Source organism: Callithrix jacchus, chromosome 10 (genome assembly GCF_049354715.1).
Source record: "Callithrix jacchus isolate 240 chromosome 10, calJac240_pri, whole genome shotgun sequence".
NCBI classification, from domain to species: Eukaryota; Metazoa; Chordata; class Mammalia; order Primates; family Cebidae; genus Callithrix; species Callithrix jacchus.
This window is the reverse complement of record NC_133511.1, coordinates 51,651,290-51,665,961: the sequence shown is the minus strand read 5'-3', so window position 1 is coordinate 51,665,961 and position 14,672 is coordinate 51,651,290. Positions and strand designations below refer to the sequence as shown.

At 34.2% G+C, this 14,672-nt stretch overlaps 1 protein-coding gene across 6 annotated transcripts in view; it reads right to left on the bottom strand.

Annotated features, from left to right (window-relative positions):
- GRM5 (glutamate metabotropic receptor 5) overlaps positions 1-14,672 on the bottom strand; it is a 574,635-nt gene that overhangs the window by 162,173 nt on the left and 397,790 nt on the right. For all 6 annotated transcript variants that reach the window (XM_017977702.4, XM_078339980.1, XM_035265279.2 and 3 more), the window contains exon 4: positions 3,866-4,101. In XM_017977702.4, coding sequence (XP_017833191.2) covers positions 3,866-4,101 — 236 coding nt within the window. The remainder of the gene's footprint in view (positions 1-3,865; positions 4,102-14,672) is intronic.

The window sequence follows — 14,672 nt, the reverse complement described above, 5'->3', positions numbered from 1 at the left end:
GCTTAACAGAGGTGTAATTAGGTAGTAGAAGGAGAAGAGAGAGAAATGCAGCAGAAGGAATGATTAAGGGAAAATTTTTTTAACTGATGCAAGTCTTTATTCTACAGCTTTAAGGAGCTCTGGAAACTGTAAGAAAATAATATATAGAGGAAATTAAACCAAAGTTCATCGTGGTCACTAAAACTTAAAAATATATATATACAATTTTAAAATTCTTTAAAAAAGACATATTGCGATATTGCCACCAGGGGAAACACATTAAGAATGATGGCTAGCTTCTCAAGTGAAATCACAAAATCTAGAAGAAAATGAAATGTCATTTTTTTAAGAAAAAATAAGAATGAAGCAAGAAAACAAAACAAAGCCTGCCAATATTGAATGTTATATTAAGTGAAACTATCTTCTAAAAATTAAAGATGAAATAAAAATTTTCTCAGAAAAAATTTTAGAACAACTTCTTGACAGTAGATCTGCATACATAAGACATACTAAAGGAATTTTTTTTGGCTGAAATAATGATAGATGAAAGCATGGAAGTACAAGAAGGAATGAAGAATAGCCTCAATAACTACAAAATGATTGATCATCTGTGGCTACAATTATACCAGAGTCATTTGGTACATAGAGTATATATAAAAGTAAACTATATGGCAACTGCACAAAAAAAATTGTGAAGGGGTATATAGAGTTAAATACTTGCAAGCTTCTTGAATGTGAATAAGAACTTAAAATAGTCTGTTTTAAACTAAGGACTCATTTGGTAATTTCTAGTGAAAACTCCAAATAAATTATACAAAGAGATAAAACAAAAAATGTTAAGAGAGAATAGAATAATAAAAATTGTTGATTAATACAAAACAAAGAAAAGACAGAAGAGTAAAGAATTAAATAACAAATTGGACAAAAAGAAAACAAGTAGCAAATGAGAGATACAGTAAAATAATAAAAAAGCCAAACTCCTGATTTGGCAATTTTATAATAAATATAGCTGACAAAGGACTCATATCGATACTATTTGAGGAACTCTTATAGTATTAAAAAGATAATAAACTCAGAGGAATGTTCAAAAGTCTTGAACAGACACGATAGGATACCAGCTTTCCAAAAACATATGAAAAGGACCTTAACTTTGAAATACATCATGAAAAAGCCAAATGAAATCACAATATGATAGAGCTACACACTCACAGATGGTCAAAAATACCAAAGAAGAAACACGTATTAACAAGGGGGTGAAGCAACTTAAACTCTCATACGTGATAGGGATGAAATGCTCAGTGGACACTGGATTACATAAGGAACTAGAATTAAAAGTAGAGAGTAGTGAGTATTTATTTTATTGCACTTTATGGTAAGACATAAATAATTCTAAGAATTATTTTTCCTTCTATCTTTGACCTATATATTGACTATTATATAATGCAGATTTGATGGTGATTATTAAATCTGTTATATTCAATTTGTTTAGTCTAGCAGATTGGTTAAACTCTAGATAAATCTGAGTTCAATTTTAAGTTTCAGTGCTTAGGAGTTACGTGACTGGAGGAAGTTATTTTGTCTCTTTAAATCATGCTTTCGTTAGCTTTAAAATGAGGATAATAATATACATCCCTCTTTCAGAAGTATAACAGAGGTACTACATATAAAGTATCCATGCTTATATACCAAATGACATCTATTGTCAGATAAGATCCCAAGTTGGGAGACTAAATGGCACTTTCCATGACTGCAGTAAAGAACAGATTCTGAGGAGAGAGATCACACGAAGGTGCTCACTTGAGAGACAGAGAGCTACAGCAGCAAGTTCAAGGAAGGATTTTACAGAATGGTTTCCATAGAAATGATATTTTCATGTAAATCAATTAAAGTTTTCAAGACTTTTAATCAGGACTTCCAGCAAATAAAGAGTCAGAGAAACAAAGAACTATTTTTAGGAGGAGACATTTCTGATAAAAAGCAGTGGGAAAAGAAGAAATTAGTAAAGAAAGAGGGTGCAGATCAACTGGAAAAATTTCCTTAAATACTCTGGTTAGTGTTGTCACTAATTCTTCATAAAGAGGAACTGGAGATGAGATACCTTTTATAAATCCTCCAATGAAGCTACACATACTAAGAAGTACACAAACATAGAATAGACCACAGAAGGACATATGCTCCCCAAATTCCTAGAGGAAACAAGTTTGTTTTCTTCAGAAAGTAGATAGAACTGTTAAAATACTAATTAGATACAAATTTGAAATTATGAGCCATAAGTGACAATGCTATTTTTCTCACATATTTTGCCATAAAAAATAAAAACAAAGGAAATGAGTAAGCATTTGAAGATTTTGGACATAGCAGGATCTGAAGTGGGAAAGAAGCGAACATACTTTCACACTATGTTGCAATGATTTCTGGACTTCATTCACAGGTATATTATCCCACACTCTAGCATTCTTCCCTTCCCCTTCTACCCAAATAGGAACTGATATAGGATTGCTGGGTGCTTGTTTTACAAAGCAATTATATTTTAAAACAATCACAAAGCACTGTTTTCTATTTCCATTGTTTCCTAAAAGAACAAACTGATACCAGAAACACAGGATGAACATGACCTCAGAGGGAGAAAGCTTTATTAATAGCTCACTACATTGTTTCTATTTTTACCATTTTGTTGCTGGTATGTGACAAACTCTCTGTGGACTAGAATTGGTCAATGGACCAGGATTTCAAGCCCACTGCTCTAATGGATTCTGATATTCCAGCACCATGGATAAAGGCACCTGTATCACCAACTAACAACAACAGATCAGAGCAAGTATTTACTCTAGTAAGATTTTAGATAATTTATTAATATTTATATCATTCAAAAATTTGAACATGTTCCGTGTTCAATTTGCATTTTCCTCCTATGCAGATGCATATGGGTTTCTTATTACACAATGTAGGATAAGTCAGTTTCCCCCCCCCCAAAAAAATCCTTTATCAATTTTAACAAACTTTAACGTTTGCAGGCACAGATATTAGAGAGATAATATAGACATAGATATAGATATAGATAGTGTATGCTGGCTCTACCTGGTTATTAGAGTCAAGATTCCTTTTGGACATGTTACAAATAATACTAACCCAAGCTCTAATTTTAAACCCTTAGTTACCATATCAATTATAATGTTTAATTGCTATTTTTCTTGGCATTACTATGTCCATTCCAAGAGAGTAAGCCTTTGAAGGCAGGAACTAGCTTTCTCCATCCTGGTATTCTTACAACTAAAGCAATATTTTGTACCTTCTTAGCCTCTTATTTGTTGAATGATTGAATGAATTACTCTACTTAAGTTACATTTCCTGAAACATCACAATTATATATAGCAAATCCCTGGTACTATTTTATGGTTTATTGATGGAAGTAGCAATTGGATCTGTCCTTCAACGCTCATTTGTTCATTCTTTGTACATATATAAAACCATTACTATGTGCTTCCACTGTGGTAACTCCTCTGGATAATAGAAATGAGCAGAATGTAGTCATTGCATTCAAAGGTGTCAGAAATAGTCCCATTCTGGAGCTCACATGATCTTTTTAGCACAATGCCTTACAGAAACACATTCAATTTTTTGGATGATATAAATAGAAAGGATCTAATCACATAAAATACTACTAAAATACTTTCTCTGATATGTGTTTCCTAATGAAACTAAAACCTGTATATCACCATAAGTGGCAATATCTACTCTATCTACATAAGATACATAAGTAGAGTAGATATTGCCACTTATGGTGATATCCCCTCTAACAAATTACAGGCACTATCCCCATGACATGGTTTACTTAAATTGGAGCTTTAGCCTTATGCACTTTAAATGAAACAATAAATCTGCTTACTATTGCAAGTCTTGTTGTATTTGCTGTTCTCCTGTGGAAACCCTTCCAGTCGGCACTGAAAACGATGCTGCCAAAATTCTTGAAACCATGGGTTTCGGTGGTTTGTTTCTGGCCGGAGCTTCAGATAATAATCATCAAACCACTTGACATCGGGAGATTGGAGCTTGATTGTGATTCCACCAACAGCTTCTCGCTGATATCCATCTGTCACATCATACCTGTCAGCCCAGCCATCACTGTGGGGAAACAAAAAAAAACCCCTCAGCTTAGAACAGATACCTCCTAAGCAATTGAGTCCATTTCCTTTCCTTTTGACAGGATTAATCATTAAATAGACACTTCAGACCACATGATGGTCCTATATTACACTGAGGTGATTATTGATATAGCAGCTTGTTAGAATAAAACCTACAATAAAACCATGGATACTTTGGGTTTAAGATTGCTAAAAGGCACTAGCCTCACTTAAACTGCAGACCTTAAACTGCAGAGAATAACCTAGAGCTTCTGGCAGAATTTTACTGGTTACAAAATATAGTATATATGTGAATGATGATATTATGCAGCTTCCATACTTATACACATGGAAGCTGCATAATATAATTCACATATTTAATGGACATTTAATAGCCAGGTCAAGTTAACTTTAAATACCTTTTTTGGCTTTATAATAATAATTATAATGGTCATAAAATAAGAATCAAAAATATCCTCCAAACATACCTAGTATTAATTTAATCATCCTGCAACACAACATTTTTGTTTGTATTTTATAAGTGAATAATAGAGAGGCTTAAAAAAACTCTTTGCTGATTAGGGTCACTCTATTAAATGTTGATTTGCCAAGCCTCAAATTGAAATCTCTGTAGTCCATAGTCTACACACTCTTTCCTATCCCATGGAATTTGTAAAATATATTTTAAAATGTACACCTGAAATCACATTTTATATTCGAGTGCCCAAAAGAACTTCTGAACAGTGTGCCATCAAAAATGGTGAAGGGATCATATTCCTCAACATAAACATCATTCTTGCACTGATCACTCAACGTTATTTGGGAATGTTATGATAAAAGGATTTGAAATCAGAGGGTTCATATTATAATGCTATAGGAGAGTATAACAAATAAGAAAAAGTCTTTTATAATGATTTTGAAAATATATGAAACATAGTATTGGAAGTAAAAAAAAAACTCATGAAAAGATGCTTGTATAAAATTTGGGTACAACCTAGAGCATCTAAGAAAGAAGGAAACTGACTTGCCCTTCTTCACTGGCTTTGGGATATACACAGCTTTTGCTGCCTGTCTGCTGGGACCCAGTGGTACTATGTATCCCTGGAAGAAATGTAAGTGCTCATTACGGAAGTATGAGGAAAGGAAAAATTTGACTAAATCACAAGTAACTTTGAAGAGAGAAGAGAAGGAATATGGACAGAATTAAGGGGAATAACAGACTAGAGTATCCTAAGTGCAAGGCAGGAAGAAAGTGTTAGGAAGTGAGCTGGGGATAAGAGCAGTGGGTACTGGGGAGAGGATGTAGGAAGAGATTTGCACTACCAATCACTGCTTATTTCAGTGATATTCAAATATTTCCATTTAACAGAATGTTAATTTATTTTTACTTTCCTTTCAATGCATTTTTACCCTTAACATTTTTTTTCTATGCAGAAAGCATGGTCCAATATTTTGCATAAAAAATCAGCACCAAGAAAGTATTATGTAAATAATTAACAATTATAAAGAAAGCATGCACTTTTTCCAGTATGCTCTGCTATACCAACTCTGATATAAATATTGATAATTGGGAGTTATTCCAAAGGTCACAGATTACTCATTAAGATATAATAAGGGCTTGAGATGACTTGCGATATTAGCTAAGGCATCAGCGGGGTGGAGAGAAGGGAAAAAATAAACAAAAGGAACACTTCTCTTCCTCTAAGTCCTCCTTAATAAAAAGATATTTCATTAAAAGTTACCTATAGTGAAATTTCAAAAACTTTTTGTGGCAGATCAAGAAAAAAAGTAGTACTGTAGTATGTTTCGTCCCAATGTTGAATTTGGTTACTTCACACATTATCTTCCCTCAAGTTTCCCATTTTCAGCTCCAGAATATTTTATTTAAAGCTGACAAGTTGAAATGAAGTGGGCTTGTTTGCCTCATTTTCTCCTCTGTTTTGGAGGGTTTATTATATCACTGAGATGAGAGTGTGGGTCTCATTGGCACTCGAGGAGCTTCGTGGGCGTGTTGCAAAGGGGACAGGAAGCTCTGTTTGTCAAGCAGAGCCCCATTCTCCAAGGAAGTGGAAATTTAAATTGCTCCTTTTGTTAACATTAGCTCGCTTTTATGTAACACTGTGATTATGAATATTACATAAGAAATGTAAGATTATAATGGCTCCAATTTACCCTTCACCGTTCATTCAATGAATTTAATGGGGATTGTAAGAAGTTTGTCTTGATAAACCTTTTTGCAGGTGATATTTCCATAAAAGAAAACTGTCAGGATGAGAGTGATAATTAAGTCATCACTAATCATGTAATTTCTCTCTCTCTCTTTTTTTAGGTATATATCTTTTCTGTAAGTTAAAAAATTTAGAAAACTATGATGTTTTATTATTCTTATAAGTTAGATTTGTGAGTTTAAAATAATTTTTGTTTCAGATGTTTCCAATTAATAGCAAAATATAAATCATAAAGAAGTGAGTGTGGAAGCAGAAAATCCCAATATCTATGTGACAAAACAGGGTCATTCTATTTAAATTTTTGGATAATATCTTCTATGTTAATGCCATAAAAGATAATTCAACACTGGCTAAATATTAACATTTTTACATAAACATGCTTTTAAGATTTACATTAAGATGACAGAGCATCTCTAAGTATGATTTAGTAAATTCAGCAGTAAAATGAAATGCTAAGAAAATGCTTTCTATTACTTTGGTAGAGTGGACCTTCAATATTCTGGTACCGTTTTAATTCTTTAGGTGACATGTATTTTACCAAAGCAAGAGAAAACAAAGGGATAAAGACAGGAAAAGAAAGTAACATTTACTGAAAATCAACCACATTTAAGGCACTTTGCTAGACTTACTATTTATCCATCCAATTTCTCCCTCTTCTCAGTAGCAGGCATTTCGCCCACCTCCTCATAATCCATTGGATTGCTTTCTTTCCAGCTGTTTCGACACACAGTGGATCATTGTTTTTACAGATTCTGCATTTACAAATTTAACTACTTGCTGAAGTTTATTTGCAATACCAGAATGAATATTGGTGGCATTTTTGCAGTCATTCATGGGCATGCACAGAGTGGTACATATTTGAGACTTCTGAAGTGCATGTCTCCATGTGAGGTTCGTTGAAAACAGTGACTCTCTGCTTTCTTGTTTAAGTTCTCATATTACAAACAAGTGTCCTTTTCACTATGTATTTAGTGCCATCTTTTGCATATTTGTGTTTTTTGTTGGTGATTTTACTGTTTAACCTGGCCTCCAAGAATAATACTGATGTATTATCTAGTGTTTCTAAGTACAAAATGGCTATAATATACATAGAAAAAACAGTCAGCTTTTAATAACTGTATGTTCCATATCCATGGATTTAATCAATCATTAATTGAAAATATTTGGAAAAATAATAATACAATAAAAATAATACAAATAAAAACAAGACAGTATTTATATAACATGTATGTTATATCAGGGATAATAATCTAGAGATGATTTAAACTGTAATGGAGGTATGTATAGGTTACATGCAAAAACTCAACTATCTGATTTAAGAAACCTGAGCATCTTCTTCTTCTTCTTTTTTTTTTTTTTTTTTTTAGGCGGAGTTTCACTCTTGTTACCCAGGCTGGAGTGCAATGACACGATCTTGGCTCACCGCAACCTCCGCCTCCTGGGTTCAGGCAATTCTCCTGCCTCAGCCTCCTGAGTAGCTGGGATTACAGGCATGCACCACCATGCCCAGCTAATTTTTTGTATTTTTAGTAGAGACGGGGTTTCACCATGTTGACCAGGATAGTCTCGATCTCTTGACTTCGTGATCCACCCGCCTCGGCCTTCCAAAGTGCTGGGATTACAGGCGTGAGCCACTGCGCCCGGCCCTAAGCATCTTTAGATTTTGGTGTTGGTGGGGTGAGGGGAGGAATTGTGCTGGAACCAATGTTCTGTAACTGTCGAGGGACTAGGGATAACTGTACATAGACAATACACATGTTAAATCAGATGTATGAATAAAGTTCTGTTGCTGTAAGTTCAAAGTTAGTGAATCAACGGATATATTAAATAAGGTGTCTTTAAAAAGAACATACATAAAGCAAGGTTATGTTTTGACTAGTTGATGAATATGTTGTGAACAAAGGCTCACAGCAACCTAAGCTTGTATTTCCTCTAGGAGTAATGGTCATTTTCACTGATTTAGTGTTTGCTGGATGTTTACAGATCATCCCTGTGAATAGTAAGAATTGGCTATAATTACATATAGCCTTAATCTGGATGTTGTTTTAGTCAGGTTTGTAGTCATTCTTTGGCTATAGAAGCAGAGCAACTTTGACATTTAAAATAGAAAAAGCATTCTTAACTTACTTAGCTTGGTTTAACTAAAGGATAAATCTTTATACATATGTACTGGATTCTCAAAACACCTCACTAGCAGATACTTAGAATACTTTAAATATTCCATACAGACATCTTAAGGACATGCTAATCTAGCAAGAATTCACTTTTATTTCTTCCCAAGATTGCATTACCAAAAATATACTCTCCTCTACAATCTACTCTTTCCCTTTCTCCTTTCAACCCCAATTCCCATGATTTCTCATACTTAGAAACTCATGAAAGCTTAATTCTTCCTTCTTTTCAACAGATAGTTCTTGTTTAAAACAAAATTGACTCGAATTATTTTTTATTCTAGGCCTCTATAACCTTCCTTTTTTCTTCAACATTTATGAAATATCTACCCATCTTAGACTGAATTATTTTGTCACAATAAATCGTCCCATTATCTCTGTGGTAAAGAACAGAGGTTTAATTCAGCCTTTATATTTATAGCAGACAGCCTATGGCTCTGTTCTATGTCATCTTTATTTTGAAGATGAAGTCTAAAAGAATAGTCTGTTTCTGGGACATACCAGTCTTGTAGACCAGATAGTCCCCAAATCCCAGGTTTGGGACCATTATCTGTCCTCCTGTTAGATCTAATGCAGTGGCATTAGAGTCTCATAAGATGGTGAATCCTACTGTACATGTTGGGGAGCTAGGTTGTGTGCTCCTTATGAGATTGAACAGTTTCACCCAAGAAACCAGTCCCTGGTGCCAAACACGTTTGGGACCACTGTTGTAGAAGGAAAAACAGAGATGATAGGGGGATCATACAATAGTTCTTAATATTCTGCCTAAAAATGGCACATGTTATTTCTGCTCATATTTCACTGACTTAACAAATCACTTGGCTAAACCTGACCTGAATGAGACAGGCATCCAAGGTTTGTCCCATGAAGAGGAACAGTGAATATTTTGAAGAAAATGCAACCGACAGCATTTATTATACATTGAAATTGTGTTGAAACTGAGATAAAATGTAAGTTAAATAGGTTTTAGAAACTATGCTCCAGCAGTTCACAAGTCTAGTGGAGGGTTGAAAAGGAAGACAGATAGAAATAAATGACCACATACAAATGATTATTATGGGTATGACCTAAATGCAGTGGGAGACCAGAGCAATAAATAATTGACCAACACTTCTTAGGGCGATAATATTTGAACTAAGTTTGAAAAGTGTGGTTAATAGAATGAGATGAGCATTTTGAAATATTATTTTCTATATATTGAAAAAACTATTTGTTAATCAAGGAATAGTGAATATAGAGCATTGCAGCTATGTAGCATTCACATAGTCAGTGAAGTAATGAGAAGGTGAGCTGAAGAGAACCAGTTGTGAATGTTTTTTTGTGCCATGCTAAAGATTTCCAACTTTCTCATATAGGTAATGGGGAGCCAGCGATGGCTTTTAAAGGGGGAAATGATACAAAGAGTTGATGCGAAGTAGATGAACTCTGCTAAAAGTTTGCATGACAGATCAAAGCTGCTGGAGAAGAAGGTTAGGGAATCAAGTTAGAAAATATGTTGCAATGGTCAAGGAAGCCAATGGAGAATAGAATTAAGGAAGTGGCATTAGAAATGAAGAGCCCTATTTATAAGGAATCCTAAAGTAGAACCTCTAAACAGGTGGAACATAGAAGGTAAAGGGGCATTTTAATGGTTTGTGGGAGAAGAATAACAACATTGCATGTAGCTCTATGTCCTAGGTTGGACATTATTGGAAGAGAACAGGTTTTGTGTGAAAAAGGAAGAAAATGAAGATGACTTGGGATCTGTGATATTAAGATTTACCTTTATATAATCTCTCACATTTATTTTTCTCCTGGATTTCTACATATTCTCTCCAGATGCAACTGGTTTGAATGTTCAAAATGCAAATTAACAGTGTTCTTACCTATGGTTCCAGTACCATATTAACTGACTCTATTTTATTTATGTATGTTTTTGTATGCCGTGCAAGGCTGTTGGCACTCAAAAATATGAGAAATAATGGCAATTATACATCTGTAATGATTTATACCTTATACCATTATATGCTTATAGTAAAAGTATTTTAACTTTAGAATTACTTTTATCATTTGTTATATTAAATTTATGAAATATAAAGCAGAGCAATGGTTATAGTTATAAAATAATTATGGTAGGATTTACAACCAATAGGCTTAATATCACAATCTCTGTTTGCTAGAATGTGAAAGCTCCTGAGTGCTATATGCTAACAGGAATATATCAAAATAAATCTTAGACAGTTATGAAGATGAAAGTCTAAGGATTGTGGAATGTTAGGGTAGTGATACTAAATAATTAAAAAATCTATATCCTTTAATAAAATCTAAATCTATAAAATGCAGACAATATAATTTTTCCTTTCTCTCTTTCTTTCTTCATTTCCTAACAATATGTATTATAAATTGTTGCTATGAAAAACAGAAAAATACATGTAGCACTGAAAATTGCATTAGGGTGATCCTTTAGTAATGGTCTCAGTATTTTATTCATTTCAAATTATTAATTCACCAAGCATTTGAATGCCTCCTCTGTGCCAGACACTGGTAGGTTCCAGGTCATGCCCTCAGGGAGTCAACAGTCCATTAGGCATGACCTGCCTGAATGGGCATTGCCAGCTTCCAGTCCATTGAGTTCTTCTCATTTATCCTTAAGACTAAACATACCCTTTATCTAACTCAATTGTTTCATAAATGGTAGAAATAATTGCTGTTCACTGAATTAACATTTACTGAAAATCATATTCTTGTCTTGCCTCCCTATGATTACTCTCTGATCACTTCAATTAGTATCTAGATATTTCTAAGTTCTTAATTATTACATTTATAATCTCTTGATTTATTTACATGGAAGACTAATTATATACAACAGGTATGGATTTCACTAGTTGAACTCTCAAGTGGCAACATGGTTATTTATTAATACTACAACTGCATGGAGATTTAGGAGGGCATCTCATGGTGCTATCTGCCATAGGCAAACAACATTAAGTACTCTCTGTACTCAAAGGAACAATACCAGTCTAAAAATGTTGGAATCTGAATGACTGCTCCTAGAAGTTAGCAGTCATTAAACTTGTGTCAGGAAATGTGAGTATGTGTGGGGCATCCTAGGCCCACAGTTATTCTTGTCCACCGAAATCATCAGTTCTGCTTATCATGATGAAACTGGTACTGAGATGGACCACACACATCCTGTTCGTCAGAGACATAGCACATTGATTCTTCTTCCTTAGATATGTTACACTTTCACACTCCCAAGCCTTTGAGTATGCTATTCCCTCTTCACAGAGTGCCATTCTCTTAACTCCTCGCATATTTTCTGATTTGATAAAATGTAATTCATCAAGCAGACAGATTTAGCTTGAATGCAACTTATCAAAAAGCTCCTCTGGGCTTGATGATTCCTTTTGCTCTGCTTCTAAAATACTGTGACATTCACTGAACAAGTATTGTGTAACTAATATTCTAAATGTGGGGATATAGTGGTGAACAAGGAAGGTGAGATTGCTGCTCTCATAGAGGTAACATGCCACTTTTAGTTTTACAGTTGTCATTGTATTAAAGATAGCTACATTTATTTTTGTTTCCCCCAAGTAGACTATAAATATTATACTTTGCACATATCTGTATCCTTAATGCTTATTATAATGCTCGGTACATACCTAATACTGTTAAAGATTAGGTTAAAAGGAAAAGTTTGAATAACACAAATTTCCTTTTGTATAACTACATCTACTCATTTTTTAATTTAGAAAACAACACTGTCCAATGTGCCTTATAAAATGACTCTGAAAGTCTGAGTTCATTCTCCGCTCCAGAATGGTCCTCTCCATTCCCTACCTGATGCTATTAAGGTTAATGAATATATTCATCAGGCTGCATCCCAGTATTTTTTTTCATAATCTGTTTGCAACCCACATAATTATGGAAACTGCTGTTCTACCCACATGTAATGATCATCCTGCCAAATCTCTTACCAATAGCATTTTAACAGATATTTTGGGATTTTAAAAAATTCTAATAGTGGGAGTCTACTGACTACTTGACTGTTTTCATAGAATATTCCTCCCTGCATCCCAGGAGAAGTATGAAGTCTCAAATCTCTATACACTAGTGAAAATAAAAAAAAAAACTATTGAGACTCTATTTATTTTATTAATTTTTAAAGAGACAGTCTCACTCTGTTTCTTGGGATGGATTCAAACTCCAGTCATCCCACCTCAGCCTCTGGAGTAGCCAGGACTACAGGCCTGTGCAACTGTGCCTGGCTTTGAAATTTTAAATTCAGGTTCTTATGAATATACCTCAGCCAACACTAATGAATTAACTCCAAAAAGAATCAAAAATTAGAATTGTTGAGAAAAAGATAATGTTATCAACTGAAAATCAACTTATTTCTAAGGTGTATAAATCTCAATATTTCCCATTTCAAAGGATTCATAAAAAGTAAGTGGAGGTACATTGGAAGAGTGATATCAGAACATTCAAAAGAAGGGAAAAATGTCAAGAACTTCAGATTTGCCACTTGCATACTGTAAGATGATTTCCATTGTATGAGGTTTTCTAAAGTTCCATAGGCCTTAGAGATAATTATTAGACCTAGTTTTTACATCTGAAGAAACTGGAGGATTAAATAGCCTTATAACTAAGGAAATCTGAGGGATTAAATAACCTACTCAAAACCCCACAGCAAATGTAGAGGAGATATAAATTCAGATCTTGCTAATTCCAAAACTCCGGCACATTTAATACTTTATAAAGCCTGCTAAGTAATGACATACAGTAATGACAGCAGAAAAATGTGTCTTGATGAATTTTATTTAGGAGACATTGAAAAACCAGGATAAGAGTGTATGCTGAAAATGTGTTGGTAAGATTCTAAGATGGCACCCAATATCTCTGATCTTTAGGGGGTATACACACCTTTAGTTATTCAATCAAACACTCATCTATATAGGTGCTTCTCTGGAGGGATTTTTAAAAAGATGTAATTTAGGTTCCAAACAGGCTGATTTTAAAATAGGGATACTAACTGCTAGGAATCTAATCTAACTAGGTGAGTCCTGAAAAGGGACTGGTTATTTCTGATGAAAAGAAAAAAGATTCAAATGAGAGGGATTGGACATGAGAGAGCTAGAGAAGAATCTCCATTGTTAGCTTTCTTGATGGAAGGAGGTAAAGGAAAAAGGAATGCAGGTGGCCTCTCAGAAATGAGTTTGGCCTCCAGCAAACAACCAGCACCAGAATGGAGACTCAAGCCTATGACTCACAGACAATCAAATTCAGCCAAAAACCTGAATGTATTTGTAGGCAGAGTCTTCCACAAAGCCTCCAAAAAGAGATGCATTTCACCAATATTCTGACTGCAGCTTGTTTCACCCAGAACAGAGAACCCAATTGCCATACCCGGAACCCTGACATCCAGAAAGTATTAAATATTAAATGCATTTTACTTTAAGCTGCTAAGTTTGTTATAATATGTTACACAGCAATGGAAAGTTATTACTCACTTCCCACCTCTATTCTGCATTTCTTCAGGTAGAAGGCCAATGCCTGTTAATATTTGAAGAGATAAAATCTTAGGCGGTGTGACCTAATTTTCTGGGTTTGGTCAATATAGACTAACTTACAAAGACCTGGGGAATTACAGAAAATAACAGAGAGTAAGAGAAACCTCTGAGAATAGTTGGAATATCCATCCTATCTTGATTTTGGTTCTAGGATGACAGGCATTATTTCCTCTGGTTTAATGTCTTGTGCCTCCAGTGATGCTTCCTCATCATAAGCAGCCTTTAAAGAGGAGAAGGTGATAAATATCTTTATAAATACATCAATTATTTTGTATGTTATCCAGTCTTTTGTTTCTTTCATCTTAGTATAGCTATTTGGAGAAATGCAAAAAATTGAGGCTATTTTATAAAATGTGCAACAATTTAGTAAGCAGTATGATCCATTTCAACGGAGAAAATACTTTGAATGAGCTATTGTATCCACAGCTCATATAACCTTTTCTACTTTTTTCATGGAGTTTCCTTTCTTAGGATAATCTTCCAGTTTTTATGCTATAAAGTCTTCTTCCACTGAATTGGACTAATTCCTTCTGTTAAGCGTGTACATTTTTATCAGTGGGACTAGTGCTTAGAGTTTTCTGTTACATGCCTGTCCTAGGATAACACTCACCTTTCCAAATACAT